We start from the raw sequence: 20,664 nt of genomic DNA on the forward strand, positions 1-20,664 counted from the left end.
GGCACCGAGCTTTTCTTGCCCACCCTCACCTCCCTCACCTCCCATGCCTCCTGGTCCTGAGTCCTCTGTCTGTGTGGAGCCAAAGCAGTTAGGCTTCTCACGCCTCTCGGTCGAGGAGAGAGCCTTTAGGAGGAGGGAGGGTCTGTGCCTATACTGCGGACACCATGGTCACTTGTTAAAATTTTGCCCGATTCGTCCGGCAAAGGGCCCGCACCCAAGATACTGTCAGGGGCAGATCTTGGGTGGTCTTTCTGCAGACCCAGAGATATGTGTGCGCAAACCCTTGGTGCCTGTTATCCTCTCCTTACCTGATTCATCCATTGAAACCCGGGCGTTACTTGATTCTGGGGCCGCAGGCTTGTTTATAGATTGTGCATTCGCAGCAAAGCACTCTATACCCTTACAGTCTCGCAACTCCCCACTAGCCTTCGAAGCCATCGATGGCAGACCAATACAGCCAACCCACGTGACCCAAGAAACCGTGCCCATATCTCTGGCTGTAGGGGCTCTACATCATGAGACGACCCAATTCCAGGTCATTTCCTCTCCATATTACCAGGTTGTTTTGGGATACCCTTGGTTACAGAAGCATAACCCCACAATTGATTGGCGCAAAGCTGAGATATTATCATGGTCCCAGCAATGCACATTGTCCTGTCTCCAGAAACCGGTCAAAGTTTTGGGCGCATGTTCTGCCTCTTCCTTACCCGCTGAGTACCAAGAATTCCAAGATGTATTTGACAAGGGTCAAGCCAGCGTTCTGCCACCACACCGTCCGTATGACTGTGGTATCGAACTCCAACCGGGTACCAATCCTCCCCGGGGCCGGATTTACCCACTGTCTGTAGCAGAGAATCGAGCCATGGAGGAGTATGTTACCGATGCACTGTCTAAGGGTTTTATTCGGAAGTCATCTTCTCCTGCCGGGGCCGGCCTTTTCTTTGTAAAGAAAAAAGATGGCGAGTTGAGACCCTGTATCGACTATAGGGGTCTCAATCGCATTACTATTAAGAATGCCTACCCCATTCCATTAATCACGGAATTATTTGACCGCCTCAAGGGAGCAACGGTCTTCACCAAACTTGATCTGAGAGGGGCATATAATCTCGTCCGGATAAAAGAGGACCACGAATGGAAAACCGCATTTAACACCATTACGAATACCTAGTAATGCCCTTTGGTCTTTGCAATGCTCCGGCGGTTTTCCAAGAATTTATAAATGACGTCCTGCGAGATATGCTGCAGCAATGTGTGGTGGTTTATCTTGATGATATTCTGATCCATTCCACATCTCTCGAGAACCATCACGCAGACGTTTCTCGTGTTCTACAGAGACTTAGAGAAAATAGTCTGTTCTGCAAATTGGAGAAATGTGAGTTTCACTGCAAACAGGTTACATTCTTGGGATATGTTATCTCAGATACTGGATTCTCTATGGATCCGGAGAAACTTTCGGCTGTACTAAAATGGCCTCGACCTACGGGTCTTCGCTCTATACAACGGTTTCTGGGCTTCGCCAATTATTATTGGAAGTTCATACGCAACTTTTCTTCCTTGGTTAAACCTCTCACGGACATGACCAGGAGAGATGCTGATCCACAGCATTGGTCACAGGAAGCCATTACTGCCTTTGAGTCTCTCAAAGTCGCCTTTGCTGCTGCTCCTATACTGGCACACCCTAACCCTGCCTTACCATTCATTCTGGAGGTCGATGCGTCTGAGACAGGAGTGGGCGCCCTCCTGTCTCAACGTCCTAACCCAGAGAGCTCCAGGCATCCTTGCGGGTATTTCTCGAGGAAATTGAACCCGGCGGAATGCAACTACCAGATTGGTGATAGAGAACTTCTAGCCATAATTTTAGCTCTCAAAGAATGGAGGCACCTTCTTGAGGGTACTTCAGTGCCAATCCTCATACTCACAGACCACAAGAATCTAACATATCTTTCTGAAGCTAAGCGACTTTCCCCCCGGCAAGCTAGATGGGCTCTCTTCCTATCAAGATTCAATTATGTGGTTTCTTACTTGCCCGGTACAAAAAACATTCGGGCTGATGCCTTGTCTCGACAGTTCTCCCCTCCATCTAGAGAGGAGATAACCCCTACTCCTGTGATTCCTCCGGACCATATACTGGCAACCATCCGTACTAACCTCACCTCACCCCTAGGCGAGGAGATTCTGGCTGCACAAAGTAATGCTCCTCCAGAGAAACCTAATGGCCGTTGTTTTGTACTTATTAACCTCCGTACGAAACTATTGAGTACATACCACGACCCCAAAGCAGCTGGACATCCAGGCAAAAACCAGTTAATCTGGTCCGTATCCCGGCAATTTTGGTGGCCTAGTCTCCGTTCGGATGTCACCACTTTTGTAGCTGCCTGTCCTGTGTGCGCTCAAAACAAAACCCCACGACGCCCTCCAGTGGGTCTCCTGCAAACCATACCTAATGGTGAACGACCCTGGACCCACTTGTCCATGGATTTTATCGTAGATCTTCCGGTCTCCCGTGGCAATACAGTCGTTCTCATGGTTGTTGACCGATTCTCGAAGATGTCGCATTGCATTCCCTTGAAAAAACTACCAACTTCCCAGGAACTTGCAACAATTTTTGGTCGGGAGATCTTTCGTTTGCATGGGTTACCCAAAGTGATAGTCTCAGATAGGGGTAGCCAGTTCGTGTCCAGATTTTGGAGAGCTTTTTGTACGCAAATGGGAATTCAGCTTTCCTTCTCCTCGGCCTACCACCCGCAATCCAATGGTGCAGCGGAACGAGCTAACCAAACACTGGAACAGTTTCTGTGTTGCTACATTTCTGACCACCAGAACAACTGGTCTGATCTGCTACCCTGGGCGGAGTTTGCCCACAATAGTGCGATTAATGCCTCCTCCCGGCTATCCCCGTTCCTGGCAAACTATGGGTTTCAACCGTCCATGTTGCCTGATACGTTCTTGTCACAGGAGATACCGGCATTGGAGGAACATCTCAGGGAACTCCGTTCCACTTGGGTGCAGGTTCAGAGTTCTTTGCAACGCGCAAGGCAGAACTACAAACTCCAGGCCGACCGCAGACGCCTTCCTGCACCTACCTATCAGGTCGGAGAGAGGGTCTGGCTGTCTTCCCGCAACCTACGCCTCCGTGTTCCCTCACAAAAACTGGCACCCCGATACGTTGGGCCATTTCGTATACTTCGAAGGGTTAACCCTGTAGCTTACGCACTTGACCTTCCTGCTAACATGCGCATCTCAAATGTTTTCCATGTTTCCCTCTTGAAACCGTTGGTTTGTAATCGCTACACCACCTCAGTGCCACGTCCACGTCCTGTTCTGATTGACAATCATGAGGAATATGAAATACGCAGCATCATTGACTCACGGGTCTTCAGAGGACAGATCCAATACTTGGTGCACTGGAAAGGATACGGTCCAGAGGAACGCTCCTGGGTTCCAGCCTCTGATGTCCATGCACCATCCCTCCTTCGTTCCTATCACGCCCGCTTCCCCATGAAGCCCGGACCCACCAACAGAGATGGGGGGAGTCGTTGAGGGGGAGGTACTGTCAGGGTTTCTTTGCTGTTTTAAACAGCAACCCTTTCTGTTTCAGTGATTGAGTTTTCAGCTGCAATTACTATGAGCTGCTTCTGCTTGTTGCCACGGTTACTCACCTGTGAGTAGTAATCAACCCTGCTGCTAATCAGTTCTGCCTATTTAAGCAGCTAAGCCCAGAACCTCCTTGCCCTTGCGTGGTTTCCTGTTTCCCAGAAGTCTCCTTGTTCCTGTGTTTCCTGTTTGCTCCTGGTTCCTGACTCCGGCCTTGTTCCTGACTCCGCTGCTCTCCGTGCTCCTGATCCTGGCTTGTCTGACTACCCGCTCTGGTGACTGACCCCTGCTTGATTCCTGGACTTTGCTTTTGTTATTTATTAGTTATTTATTAATAAAGGTGTGTTTGCATCTACTTCTGTCTCTGTCTGGTTCCTGGTTCCTGACAGTAGGGCTCTGGACCCAGCCACCATGAGGGACTGGGCACTTTGTTCCATTTGCCTGCTGGGCAGTGCCACTGTGGCCCTTTGCACGGAACCCAGGAAGACGGCACTCTTCCATATGGACAACAAGCTGTCGGATTTGGGAGCTGAAGATGTGGGTCCCCTGGCTAAAGGTCTGCTGTTCAGGGAGCCTTTCGTTGAGGAACTGCAGAAACAGGTTATTCTGTTTACCTCCCGGGATAAAGCGAAGTCTTCGATCGGGAAGGTCTTACGCCCACGGTTACCTTCAGACGTATGGGTCCTTGGGACAGTGCGGAGTTATGTCACAGACTTCCACTCTTCCCCTACACAGGTTGGACGCCCGAGGATCCCCGTCATCACAAGAGGCCAACAGCCCTTGTTGGAGGTGGAAGTTCGAGCTCCGCTAGCCAAAGGCGCGGTCCTACAGGCCCCGGATTTGGGGGGTTTCGTCAGCTCGACTTTCTCCTGGTAAGGGAGAAGTCTGTAGAATTCCGTCCAGTGATCAATTTAGGAGAAATGAACGCCTTCGTGGTATACAACCACTTCGAGATGGAGGGCATTCACCTTCTTCGATGCCTTCTCTGGCCAATAGACTGGGTCACGAGACTGGACCTAGAAGACGCTTACCTCTCCGTCCCGGTGGACGGGGCCTGTCGCAGTCCCCTCTGATTCGTATGGAGAGACTCTCCGTACCAATTCCCATGCCTCCCCTTCGGCCTCAGCTCGGCCCCTTGGTGCTTCACCAAGCTCCTGAAACCGGTGGTCACCCAATTCAGATCAGAGGCCGTACGCTGCATCATCTATCTGGACGACTTGCTTATCTTTGCGAGGACCCCGCCGGGCTCAGATTTCGGTCGCGCTCTGCATTTTCCTTGTTGGAATGCCTGGGGTTCGTGGTCATTCTGAAGAAATCGGCCTTGGAGCCTGCGCAGATGGTGGAATTCTTGGGTTTCGTAGTCGTTGCGCAAGACGGCATTCTCTGCCTGCCTGTGGCGAAGATAACGGCCATTCGGAAGGAGATCAGACGTGTTTTCGACAAGACCGGACTCCCCTCCGGAGGCTGGCTCGCATGGTGGGTCTCCTCTTGGCCTCGATACAGGCGTTCTACCCGGGCCCACTACATTACAGGGCCATGCAGCGGCTGAAGGCGCACTCTCTACGCAAGAGACCCTCTTAGGACCAGATGATCTCCCTGGCCTCGGACGTGCAGGCCGGATTGAGCTGGTGCCTCCTGCATATATCCGCCTGGAACAGCAAGGCGATATTTGGGATGACCCTGGACTCTTTCAGGGGTGCCTGGAATGTCGAGGCGTTATCGCAGTCGGCTAGTGGCCTTCTCGGGGATTCCTGGGCCTCTGGGATGAGGAGGTGTCATCTCTCAACATGGAGCTCCTGGTGTCGCTTGGAAAGGGATACCGATCCCTTTACGGGTCCTGTATCTAGCGTGCTGAATTTCTTGTCTCATCTCTTTGACCTGGGTCGGTCATATCGCTCGGTTATCGTGGTTAGATCAGCTATCTCGACGGCACATATCCCGCTTCGAGTTTTTCCCCATCGGCCAGGATCCGCTAGTCTGCAGGCTCCTGCGTGGTATGAGACTGTTGCGCCCTCCGGCACCCAAGTATTCTTCCCTCTGGGACATACGTTTGGTTTTGGCGTTCTTTCGGAATTGGCCTGATTACCAGGACCTTTCTCTTCGCCAGCTTTCAGCGAAATTTGTCCTCTTGTGGTGTCTGGTCTCGTTCAGACGTGTTTCGGTTGTCCGGGCCTTCGATGTCGGCGCTTTCTCGTTTTTCTCCAGAGGGGAGCTCCGTCAAGGTGCTTAGACGTACCAAGTCGGTTGTATCATGCCCTTACTTCTAGGACTCGCCTAAGCTTCGTGTAGCGAAGGCACTGGCGCGATGGATAAGATGTCTTTTGGCTCTGGCAGGCGTGGATGCGACCTTCGGAGCGCTTTTGGTTAGGGGCGCCGCAGCTTCCGGAGCTTTTTTGGCGAGCGCTTCCCTTCAGGACATTTTGCGTTCGGCGGACGGGTCCCGTGTAGAGTTTTTTTTGCCTATTTTACTTTAGACCGTCGGAACATGCTTCTTTTGCTTTGCTGTCGGAGCGTTAAAACAGCAAATATGAAGCCTCCTGTCATGCTATAAAATTGTAGATTATACTAGCTTTAGTGTAACTATAATCTTAATTTTATTAATGACAGGAGGCGAATATTTCCCACCCAATTTGATTTCTTCCCCCCTTTGTTTTGGATGGATTGCATTGATTGTATTTCTGTTGATTTCTCTGATTATCTGGGCTAGGTTGGTTAGTCTGGGGTGATGTTGTGGGAAGTGCATGTTATACTGTATTGACGGTCATTAGTATGGATTTCGTGTCTTTATTCTATCAGTACTGGATCGTGGGATTTATGTTTTATCAGTACATTTCGTTCACTAATCAGTGTTTTCGATTCTGTTTATTTCGTTTCAGCATAATGGTTCGACTTCAGTTCATAGGATCGGCCGTTTGGCGGGTTAGAGATCAAGTTCATCCATTATCCGAAGTTTTTCCAGATGACATTCATCGTTATGTTGTGAATTTTTCTTTATTTAGTTATTGTCATTGTTGTGTACGTTACGTTGTCGCAGCGTGAAAGAGGAAATGGTGGCTTAGGAGGAGCCTTATATAGATACCTTATGTTTTTGTCTTTGGTGTTTATCTCTCTGTTAATGTGCTGCTGTGGAGTTCTAGTAAAGAGAGACTTAAGCAAATATTCGCCTCCTGTCATTAATAAAATTAAGATTATAGTTACACTAAAGCTAGTATAATCTACAATTGATAAATAACTTTCGACAATTTCGGGAGGGCCATGAAAGGACCTAAAGATCCTATAAGAAAGTATTACAGATAAATACAACATACATAGATTTTCTAAATCTAAACTAGCAGGCCAGCGAAGCACGTATAAGTGAAAAAACATAACATATGCCCAGTGTGATTAATACGTGGATAATAATATAACACAGTGAATAATTGTGTAAGAAAAGAATGCTACTAATTTTAGTAGATATACCACTAAAATAGAGTAAAGGAATAATTAAAAAAAAAAAACTAGTTTAAAATCAGAATTTAAGAGACAGTGGCGTACTAAGGGAGGAGCGGGGTGGGGGGAGCATGTGGGAGGTGGGGGCGGTCCGCCCTCTGTGCCACCAGGTAGGGGGTGCCATAATCAAGGTCTGGGTGCTCGAGGGGGATGTGTGAGCTGTGCCCCATGGCAGTTGGGGTGCCGGGCGGCCGGCACAGCTCACACACGCAGAGACCAGCTGAACTGGCCGCACGAAGGAGAGTGGGGGCGGAGTTAAGAAAAATCAGGGGTGGGGCCAAACCAGCAACAGGGACGGGGCTTAACACAGCCTTTACCCGCTGCTGTTACTGCTGCACATGGAGGTGCAGCAAGAACGAATCCCTGCTTCTCCACCTAACAGGTTTCAGGGAAGGACTTCAGTGAACCTACTCCTTCTCCAGCCCACTGTCTGTAAGTAAGAGTGTGTGTGTGTGTGTGTGAGACTGTCTTGCTGCTTGTAATGTGTGTGTGACTGTCTGCCTGCCTGTAACTGTGTGTGTGTGTGTATGACTACCTGAGGCTATAAGTGTGACTGTCTGGCTATGACTGTGTGTGACTACCTGCAACTCACTGTGTGTGTAACTGTATCCCTATAACTGTGTGTGTGACTGTCTGCATGTGACTTTGTAATGTTGCCTGTAACCGTGTGTGTGACTGTCTGTCTGTGACTGTGACTGTGTGATGCTGCCTGTAACTATATGTGTGTAACTGTAACTATGTGTGTGTGACTGTCTGCCTGTGACCATGTGTGTGTATGTGTGACTGTCTGCCTGTAATTGTGTGCGCGTGTGTGTGTGAGATGGAGTGCTTGCCTGTAACTGTGTGTGTGTGAGACTGTCTGCCTGCCTGTAACTGTGTGTGTGTGTGTGTGACTGTCTACCTGCCTGTCGCTATGTGTGTGTGTGTGTGTGACTGTCTGGCTATGACTTTGTGTGCTTACCTGCAACTCATTCTGTGTGTAACTGTCTGCATCTAACTGTGTGTGACTGTCTGCATGTGACTTTGTGATGTTGCCTGTAACTGTGTGTGTATCTGTCTGCCTGTGTGTGACTGTGATTGTGTGATGCTGCCCGTAACTGTTTGTGTGTAACATTTTGGTGTGTGTGACTGTATATGTGACTGTCTGCCTGTAACTGTGTGTCACTATATATGTGACTGTCTGCCTGTAACTGTGTGCGTGACTGTCTGGCTATGACTGTGTTTGACTACCTGCAACTGACTGTGTGTGCCTATAACTGTGTGTGACTGTCTGCATGTGACTATGTGTGTGTGACTGTCTGCATGTGACTGTGTGACGTTGCCTGTAACCATGTGTGTGGCTGTCTGTGATTGTCTCCCTGTGACTGTGTGATGCTGCCTGTAACTGTGTGTGTGTGTGTAACTATGTGTGTGTGACTGTCTGTCTGTGACTGTTTGGCTACAACTGTGTGCGACTGCTTGTAACTGATTGTGTGTGTAATTGTCTGCCTGTAACGGTGTGTGACTGTATGTATGCCTGTAACTGTGTGTGTGACTATCTGCCTGTAACTTTGTGTGTGGGGTGCATGGGTTTGTTGGAAAGGAGCAGGACAGGGGTTTTGTAGAAGGAACTGGCAGTGGTTTTACAAAGTTTACAAACTTGTGCAATACAAAAAAAAAAAGAAAATGTGTAAAAAATAATTCAAGTGTTTTTGGGAGACATGGGGACACTGAGACACTAGGGACACTGGCTGGGAGACATAGGGACACTGGGGGACATGGGGACACTGAGACACAAGGGACACTGGCTGGAAGACATGTGGATTCTGGGAGACATGGGGACACAGACATTTGGGGACACTGGGAGACATGGGGACACAGAGACATGGGGACAGAGACACTGGTTGAATACGGAACAATGGGAGCCATGGGGACACTGACACACTAGGGACACTGGCTGGGAGACATGGGGACACTGGGAGACATGGAGACACCGTGTCCCTAGTGTCTCCGTATCCCAATGTGTCTCCCTATGTCTCACAGCATCCCTATGCGTCTCAGCGTCTACATGTCTCACAGTGTCCCCATGTGTCTCAGTGTCCCCATGTCTCCCTGCTGCCTTTCTTCCATCCTTCACTTACCTGAGCTGTAGTCTGTCTCTGCAGGCTGGGAGCTGCTGTCTGGACTCTCTGTGCTGTGTAGCTTCTCCCCCGCAGATCAGTCAGTAGAGAGAGGCAGGGAGATGCTGTAACTTCCTATCCCTGCCTCTCTCCATACACAGTGACCCTTACTGGCCAGTGCTGGTATTGCAGACTAATCTCCGTTTATACTGAGAAATATATTTGCATTTGTATTGCCGGTATTACTGCAATACCGTCACAGCCAGGCAGCCTCAAATACCAGCTGTGCTTTAAAATACCAGTCAGGTGTCAAACCTAAGAGTAGTGTGTTAAAAAAAAAAAATATATATATATATATATATATATATAATTATTTTTTTAATGTGCCTATTCCGTGGGCCTGGAACTGCAGCTCCATCAGCCCCTATGTTAATCTGGCCCTGATGGTGATGGGATAGTGACAATGGAGGTGGTTTAGAGGCCATTGTGGGAAGGATAGTAGTGGGGTGGATAGTGGTTATAGTTAGTTGACGGGCTGTAGTGAAAGTATAGGGGCTTTAGTGGGGGAAAAGGGGCTATAGTGGGAGGAAAGTAACTATTGTGTTGTGAACAGTGTGTATAGTGGGATGATGGAGTGTGGTGGGATGATACTGGGTGACAGGAATTGTCAATTATTTCTGTCTTGTTATGTCGAACCACATTTTCCAGAAGCACTATTGGGTTCCTCCGATCGGGACTCCGCTCATAAGTATGAAGTCATGTGTATCTTCCGCCTATAAGAAGGGATCCGCAGTAGATTTGAATTGCTCAATTAATATGTACCCTAGCATTCAAAGCTGCTGTCTGAGCTCCTTCTTGTATGAACACTTGTGTACCGAACCTCCTGCTTTCTCCTTACCTTTGAACCCGTATTGTTACACGCCCATTCTTCGCTGCCTCCAGGATAAAAGCTATTGTTGCTGCCTCCAGGATAAAATCCATTGTTGCTGCCTTCATGATAAAAGCTATTGATGCCACTTACAGGAAACTCTGTTGTTCCTGCCTTCTAAGTAAAAGGTACTGCAGCTGCTTACAGGAAAAGTCCTTATTGCTGCCTTCAGGAAAGAAGTTACCTCTTAATGTCTCTTGAAGTAACATTCACATCATTTTGTTTCTGCAATTGAGTTTCACCATTTTGAAGCTATTCCATGGCTAATTATTTTCCCTGATGGGTTTCAATATAAACTATAATGGCTGTAAAAACCCTTCCAACTAAGCCAAAGACTTTCAAAGTATTTGCCAAGAAGTCCCGGCTGACAGTTCCAAGGCTACTAGATAATCTCACAGTGCAGACAAAGTCTGTAACATAAATTCCACAAAGCTTACCGTATGCGACATGTGATGTAATTTTTATATAGTGTACCGAGGTTTTTGCAATACAACAGGCAGCTCACAAGTGAGATAGTCAAATTCACAGTACCTGTTACTCAAACAATGCATACCAACCACTCATCGAGTACTAGCAACACTTTACATCAGCTTGCATGTCCACATATCCTTTCTGCCACTCTGAGATGTTCACTGATCAATCAAACCAAGTTAGCCATAAAAAAAGGGAACGTTGGGTCAATGTTACCGTTAACCTTTTGGTCTGTTTGTAGAATTATTTTCATGTGTGTCTGATTCCAGAAGAGGCATTCATTTTTGTCAGCGCACACACACCAGTGGACAACCAAAAATAATAAATCCAAATCGGCTCAGACAATTATGGGGGAATGGAAGTACTTTATGTGAGTTATTCACTAAAAGAGAATTGTGAAAAGCATTACAATTTTAAGACCAAAACTGCAGAATTCTGAAATCCTTTTCAATTCATTTCCTTTGTTCACTTTTGCTAGTTTGGCTCACAATTTGCAATTCCTTTTTAATTTCTTCACAATTCTTATTTATTGAACAACCCTGAGTGTATAATTCAAGTGGAAAAATTAACGGAGCTTTTACGCCACATTCATTTCAATAGTAATACTCCTTCATGTTAATTGCCTGTTAGCCTATCTTCTGGATTTGGCCCCTCTCTCTCACCAGCTGACCCAGTTACATTAGATGCTGCTAGAAAGAAAAAAAAAAACACATACTGTCTAAAATAAATTATAATTCAGTAAAACAAAATAACATAGTTTTAACAGAGTAGTACATAAATAAACATATATTTTAGTTTGACGGTATAGGAGGATCCCTGTTTAGGATAAAATATTAGGAAACATTGCAATAATAGTAGATACTGCCAAAGAATTAGCTTCCTGAACCTCATCTTGACATTTATATTCACTGTCGCAAGGTAATATTAAAAAAACTAATATTAAATATGTGGTGTATTTACTTTAGGGCAAAAGTAATCATTCATATTTTATGGAATAAACATTATAATTCACCATACAACATTCATATGACCACATTTTCATTACATTTTTTAGGACATTGTTGATGTAATTATATACATGCACTATAATGGGTTTTGGAAATTAACTTTAAAAAAAAACACTTTTTAAATAATAGCTTCTAAGTAATAAATATACAAAATTATAATTAACAGATATGCTTGTTTATTGGTAAAACTCTGGACATTGTTATTTTGTCTCTCACTGTTAAAATACACCTACCATTAAAATTATAGACTGATCATTTCTTTGTCAGTGGGCAAACGTTCAAAATCAGCAGGGGATCGAATACTTTTTTTCCCCCTCTGTACCTTTTTCATATTAAGTACACCCACATTTATTATATATCAGGAATCAAATATATATATAAATATATATATATATATATGAAACAATGTAAATTAATACAATCTAAAAAAAAAAAAAGGTGTGAGAAATTAAGAAATGTTTTAAAATATTTTCTGTATGGCATTTTAACTGTGAATGTCATAATACTGTTAGCAATGTCTTATGAGTACAATAGTAGACCCCATGTACAGTTTTTATTGGGTTTTGGAAAGTTACAGGGTCAAATATAGGTCTTTCCCCTTTTCAGTTTATACACATTAAAATTTGGCACAATGGGTTGCTGGGCCTATGTTGCCTTTGAGACCGTATGGCAGCCCAGGATTGAAAATTATCCCCATCATGGCATACCACTTGAAAAAAGTAGGCAACCCAGTCTTTTTTTATTAGCCACATAGTCACAAACCCTGTCCAAAGTTAGTGTTCAGATTTGTCTTTTGCATTTTTTTACACAAAAACTGCCCTTTTCAACCAATTATATCATCGTCATTATACTTTTTACTACTCTAAAAGACTCATATATGTAGGGGCAGAACTTGCCCGCCATGTCGAGCGGTCGCAAAGAGCACAGGCTCTGAATGTGAATCTTCGTTATAATCTCAAGCTATTGTGCTACCCAGACTGTTAAATTGTGCTGTAAAATCGGGGAGTTGCTAGGCTGAGTCTCTCCGTTGAAGCATGGCTCCATTTGTCGTGACCACAACCTGAACAGATTGTCTTGCAGCCTCATGTTGGACAAGCTGGTACTGGTGGCCAACCTCTCAGGCGAGACCCTGTGGGCTGACCTGTGGCTGAGTCCTGTATCGTAGTATTGAGTTGCACCATCAATCAATGTTTTTTTGCCAGAATCTAGTGCACAGGTCATCAATGCGTCCAAGAAGGTACACAGCTGCCACTCAGGAAATGCAGGCTCCACAATCAGCATTGGAACAAAGACAGTGGCCCTCTTTTTTTCTCTATGCAGGCTCAAGCAGTTCACTATACTGTCCAGAACAGGTGAGCGTGCATAGTGTCTTTGGTGGTGACCGGGATAAAACCCACAGCCCATGGGGGAGGGAGTGGAGTGGATTACAGGGCCCTGGGTAGGCGAAAGAGAGGCCCCGCCAGACCAAGCATGGGAGATTGTCCATTTTTCCTGCTAAAGCCTCACAACACAATACTCATCTGCCCGCCAGTCGGATCTGCCAGTAGGACAGAAGCTGGCACTCATGCAGGAAGATGCTCCTTGGGTTCCCCTTGTAGGCTGGATTCAACTTGTGTTTAGACAGGTAGTAAAAGGGGTAGGCCTATTATATGTGGAATGTATGTCAGGATTACTGTTTGATCCAGCACGTAGAACTGTATAGCACGGATGACAAATAAGTGACGTATTACCGGTCCTTAGAATGGCCGGATTTAACGTACATAGAATAGTCAAAAATACTAGCTGAGGTCAGGGAACACAGAAAGGGACGCAGCGATGAGGAAAGCCAGGAGTCAGGATACCAAAATATAGAGAAGTCAATAAACAAAGCCAAAGTCAAAAAACAGGTAGAAAACTAATAACAGGAACAAACTCTCGGACAACCACAAGGGAAACCACGACAGGGCACTGAGCAGGATGAGAACTGGGCCTAAATACCCCTCCTTTAGTTCTGATAGGCTGTAACCGGCCTTTGACCCCAAAGTCAGTTGCCAGGTTTCATTTGCATAATTGCTGCTCAGCATTAACCCTTCTGTGGATTAGGTTGCTGCTCGGCACAACTTTTCCTGTTTGGACAGTAAATGTCATTAACCACATTTCTATAAACGGATGAATATGTGACAATGTAGAGATGTCGAAGTACTCCACATCCATCCAGCTTGACAGTTAGGCCCCCCTATCCACAAATGACATTTCTGCTCATTTCTGGGCAGAGTTGAAAAGCTGAGTGGCAACAACTTAACTGTCTCAGAGAGGAGATTGGAGGAAGGTTTTTTTTTGAGGGGGTGAGCAAATCTCCTTCGGGCATAGCCCTTCTTGTTAATCCTGATTCTACTCACATATGCCCACCTGGGCCAAAAGCTAACAGGAGCACAGACGGAGGGCCGTCTGTCGCTGGTTGCTCAAGACTATGAGAAAAAAAAAAGAAGGCAGCACCACAAATATACACGATAAATGATTTTTTTTAAAAAAATACTGCAAACAGCTGTAGAAAATGCATTATTGAAATTATTAGTTTGTAGTTTACTAAATAAAGGATTTTTGGTCCCTCTACTTGTGTAATCTACTTCTTATTAATTTTAAAAAGGCAAATATTTTTTAATCATTGTGTGCGCTTTAACACTTTTTGTTTTGGGTTCTCTACTATTTTTTAAGTGTATAAGGTGACATTGCACTTGAAGTTGTTTTAGGCTGCACTGGATTATTATTAAACGAGCGCCACATATCCCTTTTAGAGTTTTGTATTACTCTACTTGTGTACTGTGCCAATTAACATTGTTTCTTATTTTATTTGTTACTTACTTCCTGGCAATCCTGCTTCCCATCTACTCCAAAGAATCCTAGGTGGCGATCATAACCTCTGGCGCCTAATCCATAAAGTTGTTAGTCTGCTCTATTTTAGTGAGTATCTACAACTATTATTATTAAATAATTTTATCCTGCAGACTTTTATCTTTCTTCTGGGTTCCACGGTACCTTTCTAAAACATATCCTGCAAGTGGGGATCATACCACAGTATGCTACAAATACATAGCTCCAATCAATGTGAGTAAGCCATCGTTATTATATCTTGCCCAAGTTGACATGGTGCACTATAGGATTTTTCTGTTCTCTTGGTTTTATATCCACGCATGATTGAATTCTAATTGTATGATTGTGGCACTACTAATTGACAGTCACACGTCCATCTTGTTTTACCTCTACCTCTTCTGAGCACTCCTAGTATACACAGCCATAATCTTACTATATTGCACAAAGTCCTCAATGTTTTCTCTACCGTATAATGCTTACTAATTCAGCTAGAAGAAACAGTTGCGACGCTCACGACTCGAAACCAACCAGGAAAACAATCAGCACACCGGATCCCAATAATGAAGACCATACTGCCTGTATAAACTTTGACTTTGAAGGGACACTGACACTTCTGAGGTAGCCCTTTTAGGTGAGGCAGGTAAAGTGTGTATTGGAGTCCTTCATCTTGTTGATATTTGTTTTAATATTGTTTATATATATATATATATACATACTTACCATGAATAATTCTTAATATATTGAATAAAGGCAATTATGTTATCGTTTTTGTTGCTGATCTACATTCCTAGTTTCTGCAAATCCCAGGTGGGGATTGTACCACCAAAGCTATATACACTAGAGCAAGTTACTGCTCTTATAATTTAAAGTAGGATACCTTTTAATTTGAGGTCATATTTATATGTACTTACTACATCATTTTTTTATCCTGTGTTTCAGTATTACTGGATACACATCTGAGTGGATCTTCACATATCCTATCTCGGCACTATACAGCAGAGCTCTTAGTAGCTCAGTAAAGTGTGAGTTGAACACCTTTACATCTTAAAAATATTCCACTATAGATTTGGCATATTGCACTATTATTTGTATATTTGGTGGTTTATTTTAAAAACTGGAACTGCTACTCTTTGATTTCCAATAATCGTATGTATATATACATATACACAATGTGTGTTAAATCTGTTTTATTGAGGTCGTCACAACAAACAGTTTTCCCACGCAGGGGATGAAGCATAAACCGTGCATACAGTATGGAAAAACAGATAATTAAAATTTGGCAGTTATAACTTTAGAATAAGCGTATCGTTAAGCAATCAAAATAAAGGCAATTATATAAAACGGGTATGCATATAGTTTGCAAGAGTACATAAAATGCAATGAAGCGTCAGTACGAGAGTCTAACATTGCTATGTCTGCGATATTATGGGAGGTTATGTAATTATGTTGTGTTGGTTACTGAGAGTGTTCTATGTCCCTTGCGGGCTAAGAGGCTCTGAGGAACGTACATGTATAGAGTGCCGTGAAAGGGTGTAATATATTAGTGCCTCAAATCTAAATGACTCGTTGCGCCCATGTAGGCAATATATAGTTTGCGTTTTAGCTTTGTGTTAAATGGTCTTTATTTGGTTTATAGTATAATAGCAGACATACATCAAGTTTGAAAGTCTGGTGCATGGGTGCCTACGCAGAGGTTCAGTCGGTTTAATAACAGTAAGTGCACATGCGCCTACGCAGAGGCCATATTTAGTGTGGCTTTGTGATATCTTGCTTTTGTGCTTAGTGAGTGCATTGGGTCATGGTCAGGTGTCCAAGTATGCGTAATGCCGAGTGTATATAATCTTTTTGCTAAATCAAGCACGAGGTATACATAGATGTTTTAAGGCCTTGGCTTGCATTTGTGGGAGGAGTTTGACCCTATTTAAACCCTATCCCCCCTCTTACCTGGGCTGTCCCATCCCTATCTCACCCACCTCTCCCCCTTATTTTATTTATTTATTCAATTTTACCTTGGTGGGCCCTCTTTTATTTAGAGGCCAAACAGTACATCAGTTTCGGCACACCACAAACAACTTGCACCACCGTTTATTATTAGACTTTGTTTCATGTTTTTGTTTTTTTATAGCTTTTATAGCCTCCTGGACTGATGGAATATATTTCGGGAATATAAATGAATCAATTGTTCTTTCCTTTTTTCTAATTGTTATGTTCACATAATGGAATGTAGATATCACTGTAAATGTTTGTTGCTATGCTTAAGTATTTTTATAATATGGTATTTGCCTTTTTTTATAATTTGAGATTAACTTTTCTGCCCCTTAAAGACAACTATAGTGCCAGGAAAACAAACTTGTTTTCCTGGCACTATAGGGTCTTTAGGTCCCCCCCCTCCCGCAGGGCTGAAGGGGCTAAGCACTTACCTTTCTCAAGCGCCGGGCTCCCTCGGCGCTGGGTATTTAGTGTGGCTTTGTCAGCACCGAATGTGCATGTGCGGCAAGAGCCACGCGCGCATTCAATCAGTCCATAGGAAAGCATTACTCAATGCTCTCCTATGGACGTCAGCATCTTCTCACTGTGATTTTCACAGTGAGAAGCGTGGAAGCGCCTCTAGCAGCTGTCAATGAGAGAGCCACTAGAGGCTGGATTAACCCAGCAGTTTACAGCTACAGGGTTAACCGTAGATGGATCTGGCACCCAGACCACTTAATTGAGCTGAAGTGGTCTGGGTGCCTATAGTGGTCCTTTAAGTAGGGAATAAGAGACAGTTGTGTAATAAATAGACTGGTTGCTATATAAATTTGAAATACGTGGGAGGACTCACCATGATTGAGAAAGCCACAGGAGGTGGGTCAAAACATGCCGCAAGCCGAAAACTAGAAAGTGCTTTAAGAAGTGCTTGCTCGAGCAGAGACTAAGTGAGACACCAAAACTAAGGAGAGAAAGGAACCAGTTAAACACTGGGACTATCCCCGGGCTCCCCCCCCCCCTTTTTTCCTACCTCCACCTGCTATTTCTCTTTTTCTCATTCTCCCCTCTTCTTATTTTTCTAGTCTTTTCTCTTTTCTTCTAGTTTAGTCCTATTTCAGGCCACGATCTGGCCTGTATGGACTTATGCCCCTTAGTATAAAGGGGTATACTTCTTTTCTAGGTCTCATTTATTATCTCTATTTTTTGCTATTTACTAGTTGCTTTTTGTCCTTTTTTATTTTTGTTTTTTTTCTTGTCTCCCGGGCATGTTTCAACAAATGGAGAAATGAGGATGCCTAAAGGTGAACCTTGCGTATGCAGAGTTAGAGCTCCTCATTCAGCTGCGTAGCCTGGAATAATCATAAAATCCTAGATAGATGGCAAGGAATAAGGAAACCAAAGAGAGGCTTATTTATATGTGCTTATGTTCACTACATCATTGTAAGTTTCTTTCCAAAGAGGGCTTCTGCGCAAGCCAAAAATCGCTATAATCTTGCTGTTCCTATCTTGTGCAAAAATAAAGAATTATAAAAAAAACAAAAAAAAAAAACAAAAAAAAAAAACTGGGACTATGAAGTGAAGTCTTGCACTCAAAAGTTTGTCTTTGCTGATTATATGTTTTTCAAATCCCTGGGCATTACAGTTTGGAGTGGTACTCTAACCACTCTGCACTTGTGAGTTTATTTGGATTTTAATTTATTTTTGCTTCATTTTACAATGTTGCACTAGGATGGTTTTGATGTATTTTATCCTTAGATACTTTTGATTTTCCATAAGGATATTGTGCAAGTATATATCATCTGTTTGTGCTTTTATGAAAATCTCTTTTAGTATAAATTGATATTTTTAACTAATTAATTAATTAATGTTACCTAGTTCATATTGAGAATATTGTTGTTACTTGTGCACTTTGGCATATTGATTTGCATGGAATATCACATTTTTTACTGTATAATTTATTTGGGCACCCATTTAACTATATTTTGTTGTTTGAATCATTTATTATACATAGGTATTATATATATATATACACACACTTTGCTGTATATACAACAATTATCACCAATACATTTGGCACTCACCTTTGGTATCCCAGGAGTGTCAAGCCATATTTGGTAGATGGATTCAACAGAAAGATCCTGTCTGCATTAATAAAATACATTACTTGTATCATATAGCCAGAACATAGCATTCCTGTTTAATGATTTATCTTACATAGTTACATTGAAATATAGGCTAAAAAAAACCAAAGAACATCAAGTTCAGCTTTTCACACATGTTACTGTCTTTGATCCAATAGAAGGAAAATAAGTTAATTTGAGGCCATTTCCAATTTTGCGACAAAATGGGGAAAACAATCCTTCATGATAAAATGACAGCCAGATTTCTTCTTGGGTCAACAAGTTGTTACCCCACATAATAACTATTATGTCCTGGGATAGAAGTAGTTTACATCCTCCATAACTGTTCTTGCAACCCATAGGCAGTTATCTGGACTACTGCTGACAATGGTAAAGGCTCTTGGTACTTCTCTCTCCCATCTGCCCACTTCAGTGCCAAAAAGGCACATTGTATGTACTGAGAACAGGCATACCTTAGAGGACAGATGACTATATGCAGGTGCCTCCTCTGTCTGATGGGACATCCTGCCCTATAAGTCAACTTTTTATTTTTTATATACTTTTGCATGTCATTTATTCAGAGCCAGTAAGCCCAAATTAATGGTGATTATGGAATGTTATGGAAATTGGTAGTCCTATATCAACATTATGCATTGGCTTGAAATCCCTTGTAAAACAAAATAAAGAATTGCCTGCAACTGGTGAGCATTTTGTTTTAAAATTTGGTTCAAACACTGATCAGCCCCAACATTAAAACCACATGCGTAATACTGTGTAGATCCCCCTCATGCTGCCAAAACAGCTCTGATGCATCAATGCATGGACTCCAAAAGACCTCTGAATTTGTCCCATGGTATATGGCACCAAGACATTAGCAGCAGATCCCTTAAGTTCTGCAAGTTGGGGCCTCCGAGGATCAAAAAGTTGTTTCAGCACATCCCACAGATGCTCAATCAGATTGAGATGTGAGGAATTTAAAGGCTAAGGCGACACCTTGAACTCTGTCATGTTCCTGAAACCATTCCTGAACTATTCTTGCTGTGTAACAGGGTGCCTTATACTGCTGACAAAGGCAACTGCCATATAGGAACACCATTGCCATGAAGGGATGTACATGGTCTGCAAATATTTGTCAGTAGGTGGTACATGTCAAAGTAACATCCACAGGAATGACAGAACTTAAGGTTTCCCAGCAGAACATTGTGCAAAGCATAACATTGCCTCCACCGGCCTGCCTTCTCCCCATAGTGCATTATGCTGCCATCTCTTCCCCAGGTAAACAAAGCACACACATCTAAAATAAAATGTGATTCATCAGACCAGGCAATTTTTTTCTATTGCTCCATGGTCCAGTTCTAATGCTCTTTTTAATACCTTTAACTCCCGTCTTTGCCCTGCTGTGGCCACCCCCCAAACTAACCTTATAGTCAATAGCTTTGCATGCTACTTTACTGACAAGATTGAACAGCTAAGGAAAGAATTCTCACCACCTTGCCCCTCTCTTTCTCAACCACATCTAGGTCATGCTTTTCCTACCCTTCAGACTTTCTCCCAGGCTACTGAACAAGAGGTGGCTGTGCTTCTCCTTTCCTTTCGACCCACCACTTGCCCACTTGATCCTGTCCCGTCTCACCTTATCAGATCTTTCTTCTCTTGTCTTGTGCCTTCCTTAACACACATCTTCAACTGCTCTCTCTTTTGGTGTTTTCCCTGCTTCCCTTAAACATGCTACTGTAGTACCCATCTTAAAAAAAATCATCTCTTGACCCGACCTCCACTTCTAACTATCGTCCCATATCCCTGTATCCCTGCTCCCATTTTCCTCAAAGCTTCTGGAAAGACTTGTCTTTACCTGTCTAACTTGCTTCCTCAATTCCAACTCTCTCCTTGAACCTCTTCAGTCTGGCTTCCACCCCCTCCACTCTACTGAGACTGCTCCTGTTAAAGTCTCTAACAATCTAATCACAACTAAATCCAAGGGGCACTACTCTGTACACATTTTTCTTTATCTCTCTGCTGCCTTTGACACTGTTGACCATGTTCTCCTTCTCACTCACCCTGGACCCAAGACCAGGATCCAGCTTCCAGTGGGTAGACCTCTCCTAATCCAGAGAGCGAAGCAGGCTGTTCTTACAAGA

General features: G+C 43.8%; 1 protein-coding gene across 1 annotated transcript in view; it reads right to left on the reverse strand.

The window, feature by feature from the left end:
• The window catches only part of AOPEP (aminopeptidase O (putative)), a 579,895-nt gene that overhangs the window by 187,597 nt on the left and 371,634 nt on the right, over nt 1-20,664 (reverse strand). The window contains exon 11 of the mRNA XM_063454969.1: nt 18,488-18,548. Coding sequence (XP_063311039.1) covers nt 18,488-18,548 — 61 coding nt within the window. The remainder of the gene's footprint in view (nt 1-18,487; nt 18,549-20,664) is intronic.

Source organism: Pelobates fuscus, chromosome 5, assembly GCF_036172605.1.
Source record: "Pelobates fuscus isolate aPelFus1 chromosome 5, aPelFus1.pri, whole genome shotgun sequence".
NCBI lineage: Eukaryota > Metazoa > Chordata > Amphibia > Anura > Pelobatidae > Pelobates > Pelobates fuscus.